The sequence below is a fragment of the Salvelinus fontinalis genome, chromosome 7 (genome assembly GCF_029448725.1).
Source record: "Salvelinus fontinalis isolate EN_2023a chromosome 7, ASM2944872v1, whole genome shotgun sequence".
Lineage (NCBI taxonomy): Eukaryota > Metazoa > Chordata > Actinopteri > Salmoniformes > Salmonidae > Salvelinus > Salvelinus fontinalis.
The window spans coordinates 54792438-54816966 of NC_074671.1; the positions used below are offsets into that span (position 1 = coordinate 54792438).

The following is a 24529-nucleotide window of genomic DNA, read 5'->3' on the forward strand; positions in this document are numbered from 1 at the left end:
ATTGACTCAGGGAGCTGAATACTTATGCAACTTAATGACTATATGTCATTACATTTGAATTCATCTTTAAAAAAAAAGTTCTTCCACTTTGACAAAGTACTGTGTAGACTGTTGACAAAAAAAAATCTAAACTTCTGCAAGTTAATTTAAGCTTTCTTAATAAACCAGAAAATCTGAAATTATTTCTGGTTGTTTATCAAAGTTATCTGGCTAACTCATCGATACTGCTTTGTAGTATACCCACAGGCATTCTTGTATGCAAACACACAAATACAAAAACCACTAGAAACAGTCTCTCCGTTGAGTCATTTATTTGTAAGGCACCATAGACATTTCCTTACTGCCGAGCGCTTCTTTCAGTCATGTTGTGTAGTCAATGTTTCTGTTTGGTTGGTTTACATTAGATGTGACTTTTCCCCGCCACGTCTTATCTTTTAAATGAAGCTATAAGTATTGGTTTTTCATAACACCGATGACATACATTATCGCCAAGTACACACTTATGAAGTTTCACATATAACGACAAAATAAAGAGTTGTAAAAATTACATTTACAAAGCTCAACAAGGAGGCGACATTTCCTCAGCATTGTCAAGGGGGCAGGAGAGGGAGGGGGGGGGTATTGGATAGTACCTCTTTCCATAGCACATCGGATAATACACACGCTACACTGAAACGTCGTCTTCCATCACACGCATACACACTAAAAGCAGCTTTGAAACATACAAAAATGCTTAAAAAAGTATATATGTATATTGATTCAGTTATATAAATGGGCCCTTCACAACAGAAACACACAAACCATTCATGTCCGAGTTTTGCTCTAAATTCAATCAAACCTGCAATAGCAAAGTTTACAGTGTCTTGGTTTACAAACTACTGCCCAAAATCACACTTCTTATTCTGAAAACTTGAAGCATCTACCTGTGAGGGGAGTCTACCTGGCAGTAGTAGTAGGTTTTTAGGGTCCTGTGATTTTAATTAATCCATTGGGGGGGAATAAACTGTGTGTAAATACTGTAATGGGGTTTGATTGAATACAGCCCTGGGTCTGGTTTGGCTTTGGTGTGGCATTGCTGCCACCTACTGTCCTGGAGAAGAACTAAAACTTATCGCCTTGAATTAGAAAGACAGTTACACGTCTGAGGGTAGGTAATAGGTTAGTGCGCTACAGCTGTGTTCAATGGTTTGGCACCAGGCTCGCTCACCACACATTCTAGCTCCAAGTGCTATGCTAACCCCAACAGAACGACATATGCAAATATATTCCTCTCTCTTTCCACCAATAGGATCTGATCTGAATGAGCACATGATTGATGTGAAGTTTAGGTCCCGTTAGCTTTCGGCCCCGTCCAGGATCAACCCTTACCCCTCGGACACTTCCTCTATCTAGGGGAAAATGCTTAGGGGATAGGGGTTGATTTGGGACTGGACCATAAACTTGGTCAGTTAAGAGAGTGGACAGACAGGGGCGGGAGGGAGAATACGAAAGGTGGTTCATAAAAATAAAACTTAAGTTTGCACACACACTCTAGCTCCTATGACTTTTACACTTGACTGTCTTATTCAAGTGGCCCTTTCAGAACACTGTCTATGAGATCAGTGTGCAGAGTTAGCAGTAACTCTGCAGCCAAATCAGCAGAGACCTACAGGAGGAAGTTGTCCCTAGACACTGATCAAAGGTCAGTAATGTTTTGATCGTTTAAATCTGAGCTTAAGGGCAACTTCTACTAGGAGAAGAGGAACAGAGGTCAGGGGTTAAAGGGTTAGAGCTGAGATGGGACCAAGTCACAATTTTGCAAGTCTCAAGTTTTAAGCTTAGAGTCAAGTCCCAAGAAATAACGGGCAAGTCTCAAGTCAAGTCCCACAGCTCAGGTCGAGTCAAGTTCCTAATTTTGGGTTTCGAGTCCTCAAGTCAATGGTTAAGTGTTTTATGCCAATTTCATTGGAACTGCAATGATTTTGGACCCCACCCTGAAACTGAACGCAACGAATTTTGGGGCTGAGCCAGATGCCCTGATGCAGAGGTGGCACCACAGGTCCCAGAGTGGTGGGGCAAATAGTTTTCCCTGGGGCTTGGACCTTTCCCTAATCTGGTAACCTAACCAGGTATAAAGACTTTATATGGTATGACAGTCATTAATCAGTTGTAAAATGGTTTTTATACGGACAATGTGAGTTGGCCCCAATATTTGTATTTTTTTTTTTACTCCTGGCCCTAGGGAGGATGAAAACCCCCGTCAAACTGCACCAACCCTGTACTTGTTCACATGAATTATATTTAAAAACTAGACTAACAAGGGTTTCCTCTACAGACACAACAATTGCAATTGGACAATACAACTCACAGGGCTAAGCTGGCTTTATGCAGGTTTACGTCGTGTAGGCCTCTGCAACTTTAATTCAAAAGTAACTCACACAGTCCATGTAAATCAGTAGTGTTTGATTAATTTCAGTTAATAGTTTTGGTTTGAAAAGGTCAAGGTAGCCTAGCCAGTCCAAGTTTGAATTTAGCTTAAACTAAATTTGATCACATTTTCTCCTAACACAAATAAACGGTCTATAAAATAGGCTACATAACATTACCACCTGGTTGTTGTCAGTAGCCTAGTTGATCAGACAGAAGTCATCCCGTTTTCTTCCCATACAGTTTAGGTGTAGGCTGCGGTAACATCTCTGTTAAGAGTTCTTGCTTTTGTTTGTTGGGAGTGATGTGTTATCACGTTTGCTAAATAAATATTGCAGGACAGTGGAGCGGGGTGCTTCATAAAATGTCAAGTCATAAAATGTCCAAGTCACGTGACTCGAGTCCACATCTCTGGGTTAGAGGTCAGGGTAGTATCTGTTGGCAATGGGTTGTCAGCAGCAATAGTGAACAGAGGAGGAGAGGAAAGGAAAAGAGGAAGGAGTCAGACAGAGGAGATCTGTCCAACTGGCTTGGTGACAAACTGATTTGATGATAATAGAAGATGAAAAAGAAGGATAAGAAAGCGATGGAGTGGATGCCCAGAGAGTAACTAAAGACCTGAACCACAGGGTTACGCCTACTGTATGAACACTCAACTCACCCCCCCTCCCCTCCCCTCCCCTTAGCCCTCCCACAGTAGATCCACTCCTGGTTGTCCATCAGTCCAACTTGTCTCACCCTCGGCCCGCTCTCCACTCCTTCCCATCCACACTCCACCATCAGTCGGACTTGTCTCCGTCCTCTTCCCTCTGTTCTCTCTCTGCTGCGTCTCTGGCCTTGTCTTCTTTAGCCAGCTGGGCCTGAGCCTGGTGGGGAGGAGACCAGAGAACAAAACACAAGGAAGAGAGCCGTGAACTGTCATGTGTGTGTTACCTGCTAGAGGGGTGCGCGCGTGTGTGTTACCCGCTAGAGGGGTGCGCGCGTGCGTGTTACCCGCTAGAGGGGTGCGCGCGCGCGTGTTACCCGCTAGAGGGGTGCGCGCGCGCGTGTTACCCGCTAGAGGGGTGCGCGCGCGCGTGTTACCCGCTAGAGGGGTGCGCGCGCGCGTGTTACCCGCTAGAGGGGTGCGCGCGCGCGTGTTACCCGCTAGAGGGGTGCGCGCGCGCGTGTTACCCGCTAGAGGGGTGCGCGCGCGCGTGTTACCCGCTAGAGGGGTGCGCGCGCGCGTGTTACCCGCTAGAGGGGTGCGCGCGCGCGTGTTACCCGCTAGAGGGGTGCGCGCGCGCGTGTTACCCGCTAGAGGGGTGCGCGCGCGCGTGTTACCCGCTAGAGGGGTGCGCGCGCGCGTGTTACCCGCTAGAGGGGTGCGCGCGCGCGTGTTACCCGCTAGAGGGGTGCGCGCGCGCGTGTTACCCGCTAGAGGGGTGCGCGCGCGCGTGTTACCCGCTAGAGGGGTGCGCGCGCGCGTGTTACCCGCTAGAGGGGTGCGCGCGCGCGTGTTACCCGCTAGAGGGGTGCGCGCGCGCGTGTTACCCGCTAGAGGGGTGCGCGCGCGCGTGTTACCCGCTAGAGGGGTGCGCGCGCGCGTGTTACCCGCTAGGGGGGTGCGCGCGCGCGTGTTACCCGCTAGGGGGGTGCGCGCGCGCGTGTTACCCGCTAGGGGGGTGCGCGCGCGCGTGTTACCCGCTAGGGGGGTGCGCGCGCGCGTGTTACCCGCTAGGGGGGTGCGCGCGCGCGTGTTACCCGCTAGGGGGGTGCGCGCGCGCGTGTTACCCGCTAGGGGGGTGCGCGCGCGCGTGTTACCCGCTAGGGGGGTGCGCGCGCGCGTGTTACCCGCTAGGGGGGTGCGCGCGCGCGTGTTACCCGCTAGGGGGGTGCGCGCGCGCGTGTTACCCGCTAGGGGGGTGCGCGCGCGCGTGTTACCCGCTAGGGGGGTGCGCGCGCGCGTGTTACCCGCTAGGGGGGTGCGCGCGCGCGTGTTACCCGCTAGGGGGGTGCGCGCGCGCGTGTTACCCGCTAGGGGGGTGCGCGCGCGCGTGTTACCCGCTAGGGGGGTGCGCGCGCGTGTGTTACCCGCTAGGGGGGTGCGCGCGCGTGTGTTACCCGCTAGGGGGGTGCGCGCGCGTGTGTTACCCGCTAGGGGGGTGCGCGCGCGTGTGTTACCCGCTAGGGGGGTGCGCGCGCGTGTGTTACCCGCTAGAGGGGTGCGCGCGCGTGTGTTACCCGCTAGAGGGGTGCGCGCGCGTGTGTTACCCGCTAGAGGGGTGCGCGCGCGTGTGTTACCCGCTAGAGGGGTGCGCGCGCGTGTGTTACCCGCTAGAGGGGTGCGCGCGCGTGTGTTACCCGCTAGAGGGGTGCGCGCGCGTGTGTTACCCGCTAGAGGGGTGCGCGCGTGTGTGTTACCCGCTAGAGGGGTGCGCGCGTGTGTGTTACCCGCTAGAGGGGTGCGCGCGTGTGTGTTACCCGCTAGAGGGGTGCGCGCGTGTGTGTTACCCGCTAGAGGGGTGCGCGCGTGTGTGTTACCCGCTAGAGGGGTGCGCGCGTGTGTGTTACCCGCTAGAGGGGTGCGCGCGTGTGTGTTACCCGCTAGAGGGGTGCGCGCGTGTGTGTTACCCGCTAGAGGGGTGCGCGCGTGTGTGTTACCCGCTAGAGGGGTGCGCGCGTGTGTGTTACCCGCTAGAGGGGTGCGCGCGTGTGTGTTACCCGCTAGAGGGGTGCGCGCGTGTGTGTTACCCGCTAGAGGGGTGCGCGCGTGTGTGTTACCCGCTAGAGGGGTGCGCGCGTGTGTGTTACCCGCTAGAGGGGTGCGCGCGTGTGTGTTACCCGCTAGAGGGGTGCGCGCGTGTGTGTTACCCGCTAGAGGGGTGCGCGCGTGTGTGTTACCCGCTAGAGGGGTGCGCGCGTGTGTGTTACCCGCTAGAGGGGTGCGCGCGTGTGTGTTACCCGCTAGAGGGGTGCGCGCGTGTGTGTTACCCGCTAGAGGGGTGCGCGCGTGTGTGTTACCCGCTAGAGGGGTGCGCGCGTGTGTGTTACCCGCTAGAGGGGTGCGCGCGTGTGTGTTACCCGCTAGAGGGGTGCGCGCGTGTGTGTTACCCGCTAGAGGGGTGCGCGCGTGTGTGTTACCCGCTAGAGGGGTGCGCGCGTGTGTGTTACCCGCTAGAGGGGTGCGCGCGTGTGTGTTACCCGCTAGAGGGGTGCGCGCGTGTGTGTTACCCGCTAGAGGGGTGCGCGCGTGTGTGTTACCCGCTAGAGGGGTGCGCGCGTGTGTGTTACCCGCTAGAGGGGTGCGCGCGTGTGTGTTACCCGCTAGAGGGGTGCGCGCGTGTGTGTTACCCGCTAGAGGGGTGCGCGCGTGTGTGTTACCCGCTAGAGGGGTGCGCGCGTGTGTGTTACCCGCTAGAGGGGTGCGCGCGTGTGTGTTACCCGCTAGAGGGGTGCGCGCGTGTGTGTTACCCGCTAGAGGGGTGCGCGCGTGTGTGTTACCCGCTAGAGGGGTGCGCGCGTGTGTGTTACCCGCTAGAGGGGTGCGCGCGTGTGTGTTACCCGCTAGAGGGGTGCGCGCGTGTGTGTTACCCGCTAGAGGGGTGCGCGCGTGTGTGTTACCCGCTAGAGGGGTGCGCGCGTGTGTGTTACCCGCTAGAGGGGTGCGCGCGTGTGTGTTACCCGCTAGAGGGGTGCGCGCGTGTGTGTTACCCGCTAGAGGGGTGCGCGCGTGTGTGTTACCCGCTAGAGGGGTGCGCGCGTGTGTGTTACCCGCTAGAGGGGTGCGCGCGTGTGTGTTACCCGCTAGAGGGGTGCGCGCGTGTGTGTTACCCGCTAGAGGGGTGCGCGCGTGTGTGTTACCCGCTAGAGGGGTGCGCGCGTGTGTGTTACCCGCTAGAGGGGTGCGCGCGTGTGTGTTACCCGCTAGAGGGGTGCGCGCGTGTGTGTTACCCGCTAGAGGGGTGCGCGCGTGTGTGTTACCCGCTAGAGGGGTGCGCGCGTGTGTGTTACCCGCTAGAGGGGTGCGCGCGTGTGTGTTACCCGCTAGAGGGGTGCGCGCGTGTGTGTTACCCGCTAGAGGGGTGCGCGCGTGTGTGTTACCCGCTAGAGGGGTGCGCGCGTGTGTGTTACCCGCTAGAGGGGTGCGCGCGTGTGTGTTACCCGCTAGAGGGGTGCGCGCGTGTGTGTTACCCGCTAGAGGGGTGCGCGCGTGTGTGTTACCCGCTAGAGGGGTGCGCGCGTGTGTGTTACCCGCTAGAGGGGTGCGCGCGTGTGTGTTACCCGCTAGAGGGGTGCGCGCGTGTGTGTTACCCGCTAGAGGGGTGCGCGCGTGTGTGTTACCCGCTAGAGGGGTGCGCGCGTGTGTGTTACCCGCTAGAGGGGTGCGCGCGTGTGTGTTACCCGCTAGAGGGGTGCGCGCGTGTGTGTTACCCGCTAGAGGGGTGCGCGCGTGTGTGTTACCCGCTAGAGGGGTGCACGCGTGTGTGTTACCTGTAGGGGGGTGCACGCGTGTGTGTTACCTGCTAGAGGGGTGCACGCGTGTGTGTTACCTGCTAGAGGGGTGCACGCGTGTGTGTTACCTGCTAGAGGGGTGCACGCGTGTGTGTTACCTGCTAGAGGGGTGCACGCGTGTGTGTTACCTGTAGGGGGGTGCGCGTGTGTGTTACCTGCTAGAGGGGTGCGCGCGTGTGTGTTACCTGCTAGAGGGGTGCACGCGTGTGTGTTACCTGCTAGAGGGGTGCACGCGTGTGTGTTACCTGCTAGAGGGGTACACGCGTGTGTGTTACCTGCTAGAGGGGTACACGCGTGTGTGTTACCTGCTAGAGGGGTACACGCGTGTGTGTTACCTGCTAGAGGGGTACACGCGTGTGTGTTACCTGCTAGAGGGGTGCACGCGTGTGTGTTACCTGTAGGGGGGTGCACGCGTGTGTGTTACCTGCTAGAGGGGTGCACGCGTGTGTGTTACCTGCTAGAGGGGTGCACGCGTGTGTTTTACCTGCTAGAGGGGTGCACGCGTGTGTGTTACCTGCTAGAGGGGTGCATGTGTGTGTTACCTGCTAGAGGGGTGCACGCGTGTGTGTTACCTGCTAGAGGGGTGCACGTGTGTGTTACCTGCTAGAGGGGTGCACGTGTGTGTTACCTGCTAGAGGGGTGCACGCATGTGTTTTACCTGCTAGAGGGGTGCACGCATGTGTTTTACCTGCTAGAGGGGTGCACGCGTGTGTGTTACCTGTAGGGGGGTGCACGCGTGTGTGTTACCTGCTAGAGGGGTGCACGCGTGTGTGTTACCTGTAGGGGGGTGCACGCGTGTGTGTTACCTGCTAGAGGGGTGCACGCGTGTGTGTTACCTGCTAGAGGGGTGCACGCGTGTGTGTTACCTGCTAGAGGGGTGCACGCGTGTGTGTTACCTGCTAGAGGGGTGCACGCGTGTGTGTTACCTGCTAGAGGGGTGCACGCGTGTGTGTTACCTGCTAGAGGGGTGCACGCGTGTGTGTTACCTGTAGGGGGGTGCACGCGTGTGTGTTACCTGCTAGAGGGGTGCACGCATGTGTTTTACCTGCTAGAGGGGTGCGCGCGTGTGTGTTACCTGCTAGAGGGGTGCTGACTTGCTGCACCCTCGACAACTACTGAGATTATTATTATTTGACCATGCTGGTCATTTATGAACATCTTGGCCATGTTCTGTTATAATCTCCACCCGGCACAGCCAGAAGAGGACTGGCCACCCCTCATAGCCTGGCTCCTCTCTAGGTTTCTTCCTAGGTTCTGGCCTTTCTAGGGAGTTTTTCCTAGCCACCGTGCTTCTACACCTGCATTGCTTGCTGTGTGGGGTTTTAGGCTGAGTTTCCGTACAGCACTTTGAGATATCGGCTGATGTAAGAAGGGCTATATAAATACATTTGATTTGATGTAACCAAATCTACTACTCATGGACAATATATTGAATTTACATTTGTTGTCTTCTCAAATATTCACAGCCGACTGATGTGTTGTTTGTTGGTCTTGATGAGATGTGCTTTTTGACACTGTGTTTAACAACAGTGTCTCTCCGTTTCACCATTTCTCAACATCTCAGGCACTACATCAACATATGTGAAAATAATGCTTTATGTTTTGTAGTCAAAAAGACTACAAAAGGAAAATAAGTCTCTCTAATGACATCATCAACCAATTCTTAGACAAATTAGTATGGAATGCCTACTCCGAATTGGTTAAAATTATAAGTAGGCATTCCAAACTAAAACACTAATCTTCCTCTGTCTTTTTGACTACAAAACATTAAAAAAACGTTATTTTCACATATGTTGATGTTGGGGTGGAGCTGGAGATGATGAATTTGAAGTTTTTTTTACATTTCCCTTTAAGTGAGGATTCCCCACCACAAAGCTAGAACGCTGCCTTGCAAGTATTGGTTCGGCCTTTCAATACTTGCAAAACATAAGCTTTCATTAACCTCCAAACTCTCCAAGCTTTTTCCTCACTGTTCGATGTACTTGTATGCCTCCCGCGGGCAGTGACACTGGCTAGCAGAGCAACGTCGGCGCTAACGTCACTATTAGTGCTAGCGAAAGCTTCGTCTTCTTGTGTTGCTGTTGGCTCGACGACCATGGGCTCAGCCACATCCACATCAATATCACTGGCAGACACATCGGTCTCCTGTTGTTGATCTTGTAGCTTAAAGCTGCAATATGTTACTTTTTGGGTGACCTGACAAAATTCACATAGAAATGTGGAGTTATAGACCTGACATTCTCATTAAAAGCAAGTCGAAGAAGCGGTAGATCCGTTCTATGTCCACTATTTCTATGATTCCCGTTCTTAAGTTTCTTTTTTGCGTCTTTCATGTTCAGTTTTGTACACCAGCTTCAAAACAGTGAAAATACAATGTTTGGTTATGGAAAACATATTTCACAGAAAATATATTAGATTGTACAATGATTCTGTACACTACTTGCTTGTTTTGTCACAAACCGAAATGAGGCGAACGATTAACATTTTTGCAACCAAGCGGAGCGATTTCCTCATAGTACACCTTTAAAATAAAATGCCTACTGAGGTAATTCCGGCCTCTGACAACATTTTGCTACGATTGGCTCATTTAGCTGTGTGTTGCATTATGGTATTGGTAGTTCTTCGTGTGATTACCAACCATAAAATAGCAGAAATACTACAACCACAGCAGTATTGGTACTGGGGGTATAAGTCCCCACTTGGATACATCACTTTGACCGTTGAGAGCATATTTATTTTCAGTCACATATGCGAGTGAAATGATCACACTGTAGAGCCCTGGAGGTGTGCGTTGCCCGTGTTAGGTGTGTGTGTGTGTTACCTGTGCATGTGCTGCCTGTGAGTGGGAGTGCGAGGCCAGGATGGAGGACAGGGACATCAGTCCGGCGCTGGAGGTTGGGGGGAGGCTGGGAGCAGACAGACCCATGGGGAGAGGGGCCATCGTGGGGAGGCCCAAGCCCTGAAGCTGAGATAACTGGTGTACCTGGAGCTGCTGCTAAACGCACAGACAGATACATATGGTTATATACACACATATCCATACACATGAGTAACATACGCACGGTTAACACACACACACACCAGCCTACCCGTATGATAGAGTTCATCTCAGGAGGAGTGACCTGCTTGGCTCTCTCTATGGCCCCTAGGACCTGCTGCTGGTGCTGCAACACACACATCCAAACACATTTAGCTATTGTACAGAATTAAATAGATTGACATTGTACAGCCCGTTGATATGAGATTATGTTATCCTAAGGAAAAGTATGTGTAGAGAGGAGAGTGTAATACCTCTTGAGATAAGTAGGGAAGAACCTGAGCACAGATCCCGCTTAGTCTCTTCACGATCTCAGCCTGGGGAGAAGAGACAGACCGACAGTCAGAATCATAGAGAGGTTTCTAGTGCCCAAAGCCTGTTTTAGCATGGGCAGCGCCATTGAAGACACTCACCATTTTGAAGTAGTTAACCGAGTGGTACTTCCTATGGGTTAAGGAATGATCACAAAATTCCATCCAGGTCATCAGGAGGGATCAGACAATGAATTATACTCGTGAGGAAACATTACATAACTGCGGGTGGCAGTAAATCACCAACCTTGGCTTTATACCGTTTCAAACAACACAGTCTTGGTGGCCGTGTGCACCCTTTCAGTTTGTTTACCAACTCAGAAGTAGTAGAAGAAGAAAATGTACTACTTCAAAATGGAGATGGCCTCAATGGTGCCAATGTTCTCACAGATGCCATAATGGGAAAGATGCAAAGTTGCATCCTCTAACGATCTCTATGGTCAGAATACAACACTGGCTTTACCATACAACACAGTACCAGAGAGAGAGGAGGGGGAAGAGAGAGAGGGAAAATAAAAGCTACCTGTTTGTGCATTTCAATGTTCAGTCCATAAGACATCTCGTAGTACTGCAAAAAGAAGATTTGGGAGTTTGTGACGTAACACTTTAACATACTGCAGAATTCCAAATCAATCCCTAGCCCTCAATACACTTGTGTACAGTACCAGTCAAAAGTTTGGACACACCTACTCATTCAATGGGTTCTTTATTTTTACGATTCTCTACACTGTACAATAGTGAAGACATCAAAACTATGAAATAACCCACATGGAATCAGGTAGTAACCAAAAAACGGGTTACTTTTAAAAAAACAAATCAAAATATATTTGAGATTCTTCAAAGTAGCCACCCTTTTCTCAGCCAGCTTCATGAGGAATGCTTTTCCAACAGTCTTGAAGGAGTATCCACATATGCTGAGCACTTGGTGGATGCTTTTCCCTCACACTGTGGTCCAACTCATTCCAAAACATCTCAATTGGGTTGAGGTCGAGTGATTGTGGAAGCCAGGTCATCTGATGCAGCTTTCCTTCTTGGTCAAATAGTCATTACACAGCCTATTGGTGTGTTAGGTCATTGTCCTGTTGAAAAACAAATGATAGTCCCACTAAGCGCAAACCAGGGGGGATGGTGTATCGCTGCAGAATGCTGTGGTAGCCATGCTGGTTAAGTGTGCGTTGAATTCTAAATAAATCACAGACAGTGTCACCAGAGAAGCACCCCCACACCACCTCCTCCATGCTTCATGCTGGGAACCACACATGCGGAGATCATCCGTTCACCTACTCTGCATCTCACAAAGACATGGCGGTTGGAACCAAAAATCTCCAAATTGAACTCATCAGACCAAAGAACAGATTTCCACCGGTCTAATGTACATTGCTTGTGTTTCTTGGTCCAAGCAAGTCTCTTCTTATTGGTGTCCTTTAGTAGTGGTTTCTTTGCAGCAATTCAACCATGAAGGCCTGATTTACACAGTCTCCTCTGAACAGTTGATGCGGAGATGTGTCTGTACTTGAACTCTGTGAAGCATTTAATTGGGCTGCAATTCTGAGGTGCAGTTAACTCTGCTGCAGAGGATAAGTTCATTAGAGGTAACTCTGGGTCTTCCTTTCCTGTGGCCAGTTTCATCATAGCGCTTGATGTTTTTTGTGACTGCACTTGAAGAAACTTTAAAAGTTCTTGAAATTTTCCCGATTGACTGACCTTCATGTCTTAAAGTAATGATGGACTGTCGTTTCTCTTAGCTTATTTGAGCTATTCTTGCCATAATATAGAAATGGTCTTTTACCAAATAGGGCTGTCTTCTGTATACCACCCCTACCTTGTCACAACACAACTGATTGGCTCAAACGCATTAAGGAAAGAAATTCCATACAATTTTACATTTAACAAGGCACACCTGTTAATTGAAATGCATTCCAGGTGACTCCCAAGAGTGTGCAAAGCTGTCATCAAGGCAAAGGTTGGCTACTTTGAAGAATCTGAAATATATTTTGATTTGTTTAACCTGTTTTTGGTGACTACATTATTCCATATGTGTTATTTCATAGTTTTGATGTCTTCACTATTATTCTACAATGTAGAAAATAGTCTAAATAAAATAAAAACCCTGGAATGAGTAGGTGTGTCCAAACCTTTGACTGGTACTGTATATCTGAGAGAATTGTAGTAATGGCCAACGTGTATCCTAGGTAGGCTAAAAGTAAAAGAAGAGGTGATGATGTCACTCACCATGATGTAATGACGCTGCATCTCTGACTTCTCACTAGCTAGCTTGTCACACTCCATCTTCAAGCTGATTGGATATATTACAACATTTGGTAAGGAACGTGTCTATATATGAGTGTGTGCATGTTGGAATCTGAGTGCATGCAGTGTGTGTGACGTGAGTGTTTGTGGGTGTGTGTGGGTGAGTATTTTCAGTGTGTGACTGAGCATGTGTGTGTTTCAGTGTTACCTATGGTATTGTGCTTGTAGGAACTGAAACTCGTCCTTGATGCGGTCGCAGGAGTCAGAGGTGGTGAACTTGAGAGGCTGGGAGGACTGGGAGGAAGCCTGGGGGACAACACAATAACAAACATACAACAGTCAGAATCCCCAAGACAACGACAACAAACAGTTAGACAATCAACAAGATAACAACAATCAGTGAGAAGCTGCGTCTCCATCCCCTACCCTTCTCACTGACATGTGCATGTCTTCACTCCCCCTGTATGTGGGACTGTATGTTTATCAGAAGGGGCATACACCTGGGTGTGTGATAGAAAGGGAACAGGCACGGTTTGCGACTGTGTATGTGTTTGAGACAGATGTGGGTGGTATTGTTTGTTTAGTAACAGAGGGATTGACCTCTGAGATTAACCTTATAGCAGGTTTTTTTTTCTTTACTGGGGGGGGGGGGGGTATTAGCACAGGCTGAGAGGATGTGTGTGTCTGTGAGTATGGTCAGGGTTAGATGAGAGTTTCCAGAGGTGGCCAACTGACAAGAATGACCCAAGGCTGGGTCAGAGCCATAATCCAGTGTTAAGCTTCTCATCAAGGCCTTACTACTTCAGACTGGTGGAAGGAGGCCACCACCCAAATTACACCAGGGCTCTACAACTACCATCCTGGAGACTTACTGGCTGTGAATGCTTCTGCTCCAGCCCCTACACAAACACACTTGGTTTAGCTAATCAAGGTCCTCCTTATGAGGTGATTAGTAGGGCTGGAGCAAAAGCCTGCGCACCCAGTAGAGCACACACTCTCCAGGAGGGGCTGGTCACCCCTGGAATTGAGAGAGGACAGGTTTATGCAGGGACAAACCCTGATCGTGTGAACTACAATCCCGGCCTAAGGGGTAGTAGGACGCTAAAAGAAAGAAGAAGCACGGAAATAGGCTTAACCATAACAAAGTGTGTACATTCTTATTTCCCACCCACTATCATCATTATCATTAGCAAACCAGTATTAATTTTAAAACCTTCAGGCCTAAATTATAAATCCACAAAATCCTGTATAGTTCAGTTGGTAGAGCATGACAATTGCGTCGCCAGGGTTGTGGGCTCGATTCCCTGGGCCACACATACATAAAATGTGGGCATGACTAAGTCGCTTTGAATAAAATAGTCTGCTAAATGGCATATTTTATTGCATATTACATCCACTTCTGTAGTGATCCCACATGGCATAGTGGCTGGAAGTCCTTGAGACTTCAATGTAATCAAGGATCCAAATGAAAGACATCCATTGAATCCTCAATCAAGGGTACATTTTAATTATTAGTGTATGAATTAACTGACTTAATTCCACATGCCCTTAAGTGTTAGGTTTGACTAAAAGACTGACAAGAATAAAGTTATCTAGCTAGCAACGTTGGCTAGGCTACGTTTTATTAGCACATGTCACTTTACCTAGCTAACTGAGATATCCCTGTTAAAATATGTCACATTACTAATGAGTGAAAAACGTTGTGTAGTATTATAGACTAGCAAAAAGGTAAACATCAATTTACAAAGCTTAATGAAAACTGCTGTAGTTAGTAATATTGGTTAGCTAACGTTAGCTAGCTAAGTGGGAGCTAGCCTGGAATGTAAACAAATGCCGGGGGCGCGTGACAGACAAGCGATTGAATCGATCATCAACAACACAAATGAAAACATACCACAGCGCTATGGCCATCGTAGATATCCCCCTTTATTCTTACATAGATAACGCCGAATTGCTTATGTAGCTAGCTAGAATAGCTTGAATTTAGCTATCATCTAGCTAACGTTAGCTACTTACCGAGTGTCTTGTTTGTGGAAACATCATGTCAATGGATTTATCGGTGTTCCTCAGCAACCAGGATAAAAATATCTAGACCCCGTTTTTTGGACAACTATAGCGTCTTCCCTTTCTTGCGTTTTAGACAGCTACGTTAACGTTAGCTGGCTAGCTATTTATCTTAACGTTACCTAGGACACCAGTTAACGTTACCCAGTCTTGCGTCGTGATTGTTTTTTCTCCAACGTTGTTGGCTAGCTAGCGTTGGTTTTGATTTGGTACCTTGCTAAAAATTAACAAATTGCCCCAACAAAGGCTGAACAACAAGACGTGCAAAGTTAGATATGGCACCGATTACTAAGAATCTTAAAATAAATCTGGGCTAGGTAGATGTTGACTAAGTCGCAGCAATATCCTTTCTTATTAGCTAACTAACTAGCTAGCAAATCTTAGCAGAGACATGCGAGCCAACGTAAGTTTAGGTAGCAGATTTGTATATTGTCCAATTCCTCGTAGATATTCTAGCTACTGTCAAGTGGGGCAATCGTGTCGAAAATCTGTTATTGAAAAGCGTCTTAAATTCCACAATATGTTAACTAGCTACCGTTAGCTGGCTAGCTAGCTAATGTCCACACACAAGCATTCACTACTAGCTGTAACCACCCCTTGCGCTACAAAATGTACGAGTCATCGATGAGCGGGCGTTGCATGTGATGAGAGAATGAGGTGGCGCTCGGAAGGCCCATTTAAGATGTCAAATGTATAAAATTACAGTTTGCGGAAGTGTTACTGCTGCCGTGTGCCCCCGGTGGAAGGTGTGCAGAACTGTCCTCCGATGATGCACGCACAAACGAGCTACGTCTACAAGTGTGAGATGTGGTGGTTCCCTAACACTCATACCAATAGCGAGCTCATTTCATGTAGAATAACCCCTTTCCCATAACGTCGTTATCATGATCCTCATAATGTAGACGAAATATGTCCATCACTGATTATTTCTATTCTGTGACACTCCATCTATTTCACTATCAGAAGTCACAGAATGACAACTGACAATTCTGAGAGATGACAGCATATCAAAAACACCAAGAGAGGATGGAAAACCTCTGTATAGACCCAAGAGACATATTGTATAGACCCTCTTTTATGAAACAAGGGCCAGGTCCAGAAACAACCCCTATTGTTCAGAACCATAGGCAGTTGAAGGCCTACTTATCAAATCCTCTGAGACCTACACAAGTGCATAGTGGCTAGAGGAGAAGTGCTTGGGTTGTTTCTAGACATGGAATATGCCAGACTAGTCATGAACCACACACACACCATCAGCAAGTATACGAACAAATTTATTTCAATTTAAAACAGATACCTTGTCATTATGTTCTCTCTTAGAAGGCGACGATGATCGTAATAAATCATGTTCATGTTTGAATGAGGATCAGGCAACAGTGGTTGAAACAAATGCATGAAAACACACAGAAAAAAAAGAAATATGGCGAGAGTAATGCAAATCAATAATACATAATAACCAACCGATCAATCAATAACCGATTTCAGCCTTTCATCAAGGTCTCTACATCAGCCAATACATTTTTCCGAGCCCTCACCTCCTCCCAACACTAAACAATACATGCAATTATATAATTACACAAGAAATGTGTACTTATAGTTTTTGTTAGGGGTGGCGTAGTCGCCACGTGTTTAGGTCTCTGGTGTTCTTAAAAATGGGACCATCCAAGATGGCTGTTCCCTGATGATGTCAGCATTGGCACTTAAGAGAGAGCCTGGCTCTAGAGAGAGTTGGGTTGGCACGCAGTATAATACATAATTTACATTTGGGTTACATACAAAATAAAGAAACAAAAACAGCATTGTATATTTTATACACCAACTAAAACATTTAACCCTCAGGTTTCCTTAGATTAAAAAATAAATCAAGTGGTCCTAAATACAATAGTGTTCCGGTAATGTTTTTTTAATCTTACAAAAAAGATTTAAAGGAAATAAGTCAAGCTAAGTTCTCAATATGCACCATGTCCATGTTAATCTGACCAGGTAAAACTCTGGGTCCTAGTTACAGCCTAGGAAAAACTCTGGCCCCTAATGTGCAGACACTTCAGGAGTGCCAACCAATTAAACCACAGAAAGTGGTAAACAAGAGATTAGTAGTGTTTCCTATAAATATGACTGATTTATCACCAAGTCAGCTGCTTGTAGTTAGGGCTGTTTTCACCCTTCATTGTGGAGGCAGTACAGGAGCCCAAGTGCTTGTCTGTTTGGTATGCGAGTTGTATTCAACACATTGTTTGTGGGCAGGTCAACACTGAATGAAATACTGCATGTCATACTTGGATAACATCCTCTAATACTGGCTGAAGTGTGCAGGCTTTAGTTCCAGTAGAACACTAACACACTTGGTTCAACTAGCTGCGGTCTAAATCCAAAATCATGATTAGTTCTCAATCAGTTGACTGGGGTGTTAGTGCTGGTATGGAACAAAATCCTGCACAGGTGTGCTAGAGCTGTGTGTTGCGCAGCTATGCTTTAACTTGGAATAGCATTTTAACACCTGGTTTACCACCCTGCCTCTACTGTAGGAGTGTCTATTGACAATGTGCAAAATCTCCTCAACAAGCACAAAGCACACCCCCGGATGGTAAAACTAGCAGTAGGACAGTAGAAGGAAAGTTCCCCTTAACACTGATCTAAGGTCAGTTTTGCATCCCCCCTAATGGATAAAGGCCCAATGCAGACGTTTTTACCTCAAAATCAAGTCATTTCTGGGTAACAATTAAGTACCTTACTTTGATTATTTTTGACCATTTTGAGTGAAAACAAACAAAAATAGCTCCTTAGCATGAGTAATTTATCAAGCATGAATTTTGCTAGGACTGTCGAAGTGGTGTGAGTGGCAAGGGGAAAACTGAAAACTAGTTGTTATTGGCAGAGGTTTGAAACTTTTTTTATTGGTTTATTAACTAATTTATCGCATGGTGATATCAAACAGACAAACCAAAACTCCATCCCACCAAAACAGGCAGAAATTTCAGGCGGTCTTTTCAAACAGCTCTTACACTAAAATAGCATTATCACCATTTTCACAATTTCACAGTATTATTCCAACCTGTGTGGAAATTTATACAAAACACAGGAAAATCACATTTGACTGCACTGGGCCTTTAAGGTTAGCATTGAGGGAGGGTAAGCTGATCCAGGAACACACCCCTGATGATAACACATCAAACAGTGCAGTAGGGAACTTGGGGCTTGAGAGATTCCCTCATTTGGAGCTGGAAGCTTGTGTGATCCACTGTTGATCCAGAGAAAGAAAAAGTAAAAAAATGAACCTTCTAATAATAGTGTTGGTCATGTATCCTACCACAGCTGTATTCACACAGTCTTTGTTGAACAAAATGATCCCCACAAACACTCACGAGTGAATGGCTTAGTCGACTGTGAACCTAAAACCAGGGGTGCACAACCCAGTGCTTCGAAATCCGCATTCCTGCTAGTTTTCATTTCTCCCCGGCATTTACTTGATCAATGAATGTTACCAATCGGCTGGGGATTGCAAACACCTGATTTCACAGGTAGAAATCCATTTTTGGTTAGAAGGCAACAGAAAAAAAACCCAGCAAGACTGCAGCCCTTGAGGACAGAATGCAACAGTGTACCCTTCTCCTCTACTGCCCATCGCTTTCTAGGATTTTTGAATTCACTCATTGAATTTCCACTCACTTCATGAATTGAAAACGGAATTGAGCCCTGTCTTATACTAGTTCTCCCCCATCTGCCTGTCTGGTGCATGGCGATAGCCCTTAATGAGAATAATGAAGAAAAAGTTGCCTGTAGAAAGAGTTTCAAAAGTAGATCTGCAACGTCACTGGTTCTATCAAAGCAAGCCTCGGAACTTGAACTAAAACAACTCAAACCAACGACAAAGCAAACTGTGTTTAAATTACAACGACAGAGCAAACTGTGTTTAAATTACAACGACAGAGCAAGCATAGACCGTACTGGTCTCCAATCACTGGTTATAAAAATTCACCTACGTTCATATGGTACATTTCCTATGTATGCAGTTACAGAGCTGTGCCTATTAGAAACCCAAGAGGAGAAATACAAGTTTTCATCAATGAAACGAAACAAAGTGACTTAATGTGAGAAGAAAACCATAGAATTTAACATGGATATAGATAGAATGGCAAAGTACATCTGGAATTGTCTTAAGATAAAAAAAGAAAGCAGAGATTTAGTACATACTATAGTAGACGTTTGTTTTGTTACAGCAGTTTAGACTCAAGTCTAGCCCCGACCGCATTTCAACATGATAGAAACAAAAGCAGTCAAATTCATCAACACCTTCAAACCTGGTTCCATAAATTATTAGATAAATTAAAAAAAAAAAAAAAATCTTTATTTAGTTACTCTTTTAATATCATGTCTTTTGTCAACATATTGTGAATAACTAATCTGCTCTAGTGTTAGTAGGGAGAAGCTGCAGAGGAGAGCCGAGGATCTAGAATGTTCTAAAGGTTCTAGACTAGAAGGCTCCTGATGGTTAAGAACCTCTGTTCTGAGACCGTTCCTTTCCTCTCACTGCAGCCCTCTGTGTGTGTAGTCACCTTATAATCAGTTGATTATCAATAATTAAAGAAATCCAGAATCACAGTATAAATACTAGTAAATTCATAGGAAAACAAAAACAGTACACTATTGGAAAAAATGTGGATTTTCTTTTTTTTTTGTGTGTTTTTTTTTGCCAAAGATGGTGTACTGTACCACAGAGTGTTTTTGTACAGGAGCGTTTCTGTGTACATGTATTTACAAACAGAAATATACACAAACAATAACTTTTTGTAGACTTCAGAGTGCGCTTGTCTGTCCATTTGGGAGGCAGGATCATACGTCTCCCGCTCCCACCAATCAACAACCACCTCTCATCAACAAACAAAAGTGTCTATACAGTAAAAAAAGTAAACAACGTAAAGCTTCCTGTGTGTCTGGGATAATGGATGCCACCGTGTCATTTGTGGGGATGGATTGCCCAGAATCTCCAGAGCACATCTATTTGGGTCGCTGGGCAACTTAACACGTGATGTCATTCTTTCACAGATTGATGTACCGTATGCTGATGACATCATCCATTCATGACTCCCTCCCCCTCAGCGACTCCAATCAGAACATAGTAGCGAGTGTCGGATGTTCGGTAATCTTAATGTAGCGTGTATCAAACAGAACGTGGTACTGCGGATGTCAAACGGAAGGTTCCGGTGTATCAGTCAGTATACCAGTGAAGGAGGGAAGCGATGTGATCAAACCTAAACATGAACAACCACAGCCGTCTGTAAAGGATAAAATTAGAGTCAGTTTCTGGTTACCATCTTGTTTTTGTGATATTTTGGCAATTTTGCAAATTGTTTAAATATGAGATTTTGTTTTGTTAACCGCTTCTAAAACTTTTCAAACCACTTCTTAGTCGTCGGATAGAAGTTGACGTAGCAACAAGTTACTATTATTAAAAACAATTTGTAAAAAAGCTCAGCGAAACACATATTTAATCAATTAGCTTTTTCCTCTCCCTCTGGTGCTTTGTCTTCGTGTATTTTGTCTACATATGTAATTACTTTATAACATATTTAATTATATATTTTTTTGCGTTTGCAACGATCACTCGGAGTATACATTCATCAATGCGAGGTGCAAACAGAATCCTTGGTCTGACTCCTCACTTGTGTGTGACATCACTTCCTGCTCGGGTCCTAGTGGCTTCCTTTGTTACCTCATTGTCTCCACCCCCCTCCCAGTCTTTAGCCCCTCCCTTATAGAGTGTAAAACCTCACCCTCTCGGGTGTGTTTTGCCTTGCGGTTGGGTCACTCCTTCCACCAAATCAGAGGATGTGATCTCAGGCTAGTTGACTGAGGGTTCAAGGGTTAAAGACCCACAGTTCACTGACCACACTGGTCCTCTTCCTCACCTTCTCACACACATACACCCATTGTCCCCTCCCGTAGTCACTGTATACTGCATGGCGTGTGTGTATGTGTGGTGTGGAGAAGAGGAGACTAACAAGCTTCTGAGAACGAGGGAGAGGACAGGCTTATGGCAAAAGGGTAGAAAGAGGGAAGGAATGAGAGAGTGGATGGGAGGAGAGATATTGGAAGAGAGGGGTCTTAAATCGCTGGAGTGATAAGCAGGAGGGGGAAAGATCAACTAGACATGTAGGTGTGTGTAAGCTTCATAGGTGTCCGTGTGTGTGTGTGTGTGTGTGTGTGTGTGTGTGTGTGTGTGTGTGTGTGTGTGTGTGTGTGTGTGTGTGTGTGTGTGTGTGTGTGTGTGTGCGTGTGTAGGCTAAGCTGTGCAACTGGGAAGAGTGTGTGTGTGTGTGCAAGAGTCTCTCAGACCAGGTTGTATTCTTTGAGGTTGAGCTGCAGGATGGTGTCTTTGACTGCAGCGAAGACGAAGCGGATATTCTCGGTGTCCGTGGCGCAGGTGAAGTGGGAGTAGATAATCTTGTCGCTATCCGGGTTCAGGTCCACAAACATCTTCAGGATAAACTCCCGGCCTGCCTGGGCATCTCGCTGGGGACCTGGGGCGGCACAGACACGAGCACACACACACACACACACACACACACACACACACAGTCAATCCCACATCACGGTAGTCAGAAACCATCAGACACATGGTATATCACAAAGGTAACTGTAGACAGACACACACACACACACACCATCAAACTCAGGGAAGTAGTCGACCAGGTGGGAGTATGAGATCTTCTCCTCCAGCAGATCCTTCTTGTTGAGGAACAGGATGACTGAGGAGTTCTGGAACCAGGGGTAGGTGATGATGGTCCTGAACAACGCCTTACTCTCCTCCATACGGTTCTGACAGAGGGACAGAGGACAGTTAGTAAGCGCGTTTGATGTGTGTGTGCCGTGATGTGTGCGGCGAGTGTGTGGTATCTTTGACATGATAACCACAGATCTAGGATCAGATTACCTAACCCCAACTCCAAAAATGCACCATTAAGGCATATCAGATCCTGGATCACTGGATAGAGTTACATTCTACCTAGTCCACCAATGTTTCACTATTGGAAACCGGGAGGGCAAAAATGTGAGCCATCTATCCCACCTTTCCCTAGTGTGTGTGTGTACACACCTCGTTGTCAGACTCCACCAGGACTTGGTCGTACTCGCTGAGGGCCACCAGGAACATGATGGAAGTAACATTCTCAAAACAGTGGATCCACTTCCTCCTCTCTGACCTTTGACCCCCTACATCCACCATCCTGGAGCATGGACGGAGGGAGGAGAGGTGCCAGGACACAGAGGACGAGAGAGAAGAGATGTTAAACAGTGTTGTGTTTGTAGAACAACTAAAAGAACAACTAATAAGACTGTCTAAAAACTCTAAAATGGCTTCCTGAATCCATCCATGCAAAAGGGTTGGTCCTCATTGATTTTCTATGTCTGTGATTTAACTCCACATACAGTAGTGTATGGATGGATTCAAAAGCTACTTGAAGACTGAGCCCAAAACCACACACATATATAGAGGGTGGTGGCAAACTTGAGATGTACAATCCTAATGGCCGCCATTTTGGCACCTAACGTTCCAAGACAATCCCATTGCACTGAGAATCTAAACGAGAACGTTTGGTGGCAACATGGAGGATAGTTTGTTCGCTGAATTCTGTCTCATCTATGGCCCTGAGAGGTCACAGTTAGAAGGAGAGCCTACGGTGGAAAACACACACAGATCATAAACTGAAATACAGTACCAGTCAAGTTTGGACACACCTACTCATTCCAGGGTTTTTCTTCATTTTTACTATTTTCTACATTGTGGAACAATAGAAGACATCAAAACTATGAAATAACACATATGGAATCATGTAGTAACCAAAAAGGTTTTAAACAAATCAAAATATATTTTATATTGAAGATTCTTCAAAGTAGCCACCCTTTGCTTTGATGACAGCTTTGCACACTCTTTGGTCGTTCTCTCAATCAGCTTCATAAGGTAGTCACCTGGAATGCATTTCATATAACAGGTGTGCCTTGTTAAAAGTTAATTTGTGGAATTTCTTTCCTTCTTAATGCTTTTGAGCCAATCAGTTGTGTTGTGACAAGGTAGGGGGGTTTACAGAAGATAGCCCTATTTGGTAAAAGACCAAGTCCATATTATGGCAAGAACAACTCCAATAAGCAAAGAGAAATGACAGTCCATAATTACTTTAAGACATGAAGGTCAGTCAATGCAGAAAATTTCAAGTACTTTTAAAGTTTCTTTAAGTGCAGTCGCAAAAACCAACAAGCGCTATGATGAAACTGGCTCTCATGAGGACCACCACAGGAAAGCAAGATGGTGTGGGGTTGCTTTGCTGGTGACACTGTCGGTGATTTATTTAGAATTCAAGGCACATTTAACCAGCATGGCTACCACACGATTCTGCAGCGATACGCCATCCCATCTGTTTGTGCTTAGTGGGCCTATCATTTGTTTTTCAAACAGGAAATTACCCAAAACACACCTCCAGGCTGTCTAATGGCTATTTGACCAAGGATAGTGATGGAGTGCTGCATCAGATGACCTGGCCTCCAATATCACTCGGGGGATGAGTTGGACCGCAGGGGATGAGTTGGACCGTGTAGGAAAAGCAGCCAAAAAGTGCTCAGCATATGTGGGAACTCCAAGACGTTTGGAAAAGCATTCCTCATGAAGCTGGTTGAGAGAATTCCAAGAGTTTGCAAAGCTGTCATCAAGGCAAAGGGTGGCTACTTTGAAGAATCTCAAATATAAACTATTTTTTGATTTATTTAACACTGTTGGTTACTACATGATTGTGTCCAAACTTTTGACTGGTACTGTATGTAACACAGTGTGGAAACAAATGTAGGTAACACTTTACTTCTTGAAGATCTGACTTTAAACTGCTTATTATCATTACATCATTTAGTTGGTAGGCCTATGTTATAGGCAGTTTATAACCTTATCTATGCATAAAGTGTTACCCAGTGAATGGATCATCAGTAAAGAGTGAGCGGTGCCCATCACCATTCTCAAGTTGCCTCTAACCTCAGATCTAGGATCAGATAACCTTACCCCAATTCCAAACATTAACCATAAGGGGAATGAAGGTATATCAGATCCTGGATCAGTGGATGGAGGGAAATTCTACCTAGCCCACCCAGTGGCAAGATGGGAGGGCATAAAAAGCAAACCAGCACTCCCACCATTCCCTAGTGTGTGTGTGTGTGTGTGTGTGTGTGTGTGTGTGTGTGTGTGTGTGTGTGTGTGTGTGTGTCCATGTCCCTGAAGCATTAGCCAAGCGCAATTGTGCAACCCTAGTGGAGGTGAGACAAAAAGAGGAGAACGGGAGAGGAGGTAGAGAGAGGACTAGGAACAGAGAAAGAGGAGCAGATGAAGACTGAGGAAGGGATGAGAATAAAAAAGGGAAGAAGATGGAGGGGGAGGGATACAGAAGGCACCTCTGATGGCGGGATTCCTTTGCTGGGTGAACGACAGGAGTGTGTCCTCCGAGTAGTTCTGACTGGAGTGTGTGTGTGAGAGTGTGTGCATGTCAAGGTTTCTTCCTTCCGTTTCTCTTTGCCACTGTCCTCCTAGGTTGTCTTTTAGGTTTTGTTAAGCGTTCTTCTGTGTTAAACGATTCAAGTAGAAGTAAAGGTAAGTCATGTAAAATGTTAGTCTGTCTGATAAAGTTACATTATGTACCAGGAACTGATTCAGACCAGGTGAGAATTGTTCTAAGTCAGCGATATTGATCAATGATTTAACATCCAGGGAAAAGGCAACCAGCAGTACTGTGGTCTTCGAGGCCTAGATTTGCATAGTCCTGTCTTTGAATTAAACAGATTGTTTTTTTCCCCCAGAAGTGAATGTATGTGATTTAATTTGTGATGAAACGCCCCCCTGCTGTAGCATGGGATACTGCAGTCCACAGAGACCAAGAGCCAATCAGAGCCCTGCAGGACCCCAGGCCCGAAATAACATCCTTCACTGGGAGAGAGA

At 47.0% G+C, this 24529-nt stretch overlaps 2 protein-coding genes across 4 annotated transcripts in view; both read right to left on the bottom strand.

Moving 5' to 3' along the window:
• Positions 1–294: 294 nt before the first annotated feature.
• Positions 295–15242, bottom strand: LOC129859738 (TLE family member 5-like). 2 transcript variants are annotated; one of them, XM_055929846.1, is made up of 8 exons: positions 14515–15242; positions 12707–12804; positions 12481–12544; positions 10772–10816; positions 10192–10254; positions 9990–10064; positions 9722–9895; positions 295–3272 (listed from the first exon to the last, which is right to left on the bottom strand). In XM_055929846.1, the coding sequence occupies exons 1-8, from the start codon at positions 14539–14541 to the stop codon at positions 3186–3188; spliced, it is 633 nt and encodes a 210-aa protein (XP_055785821.1). In that variant the 5' UTR covers positions 14542–15242; the 3' UTR covers positions 295–3185. The 2 variants fall into 2 exon arrangements, with proteins under 2 accessions (XP_055785821.1, XP_055785822.1); XM_055929847.1 differs by having other exon boundaries at positions 9722–9892; positions 14515–15241.
• Positions 15243–15815: 573 nt separating this feature from the next.
• The window catches only part of LOC129859739 (guanine nucleotide-binding protein subunit alpha-11-like), a 33670-nt gene continuing 24956 nt past the window's right edge, over positions 15816–24529 (bottom strand). For both annotated transcript variants that reach the window (XM_055929849.1, XM_055929848.1), the window contains 3 exons: positions 21656–21785; positions 21225–21378; positions 15816–21080 (listed from right to left, as the gene is read on the bottom strand). In XM_055929849.1, the coding sequence (XP_055785824.1) occupies positions 20890–21080; positions 21225–21378; positions 21656–21785 (475 nt within the window). In that variant the 3' untranslated portion in view covers positions 15816–20889. The remainder of the gene's footprint in view (positions 21081–21224; positions 21379–21655; positions 21786–24529) is intronic.

Bases quoted from the DNA above. Each gene is read 5' to 3' on its own strand.
- LOC129859738 (XM_055929846.1), bottom strand. From the start codon at position 14,541: ATGATGTTTCCACAAACAAGACACTCG. The intron at 12,545-12,706 runs GTAACACTGAAA...ATATCCAATCAG, and splicing joins CTACAAGCACAATACCATAG to CTTGAAGATGGAGTGTGACA. The intron at 10,065-10,191 runs GTATTACACTCT...TGTGTGTTGCAG, and splicing joins TTCCCTACTTATCTCAAGAG to CACCAGCAGCAGGTCCTAGG.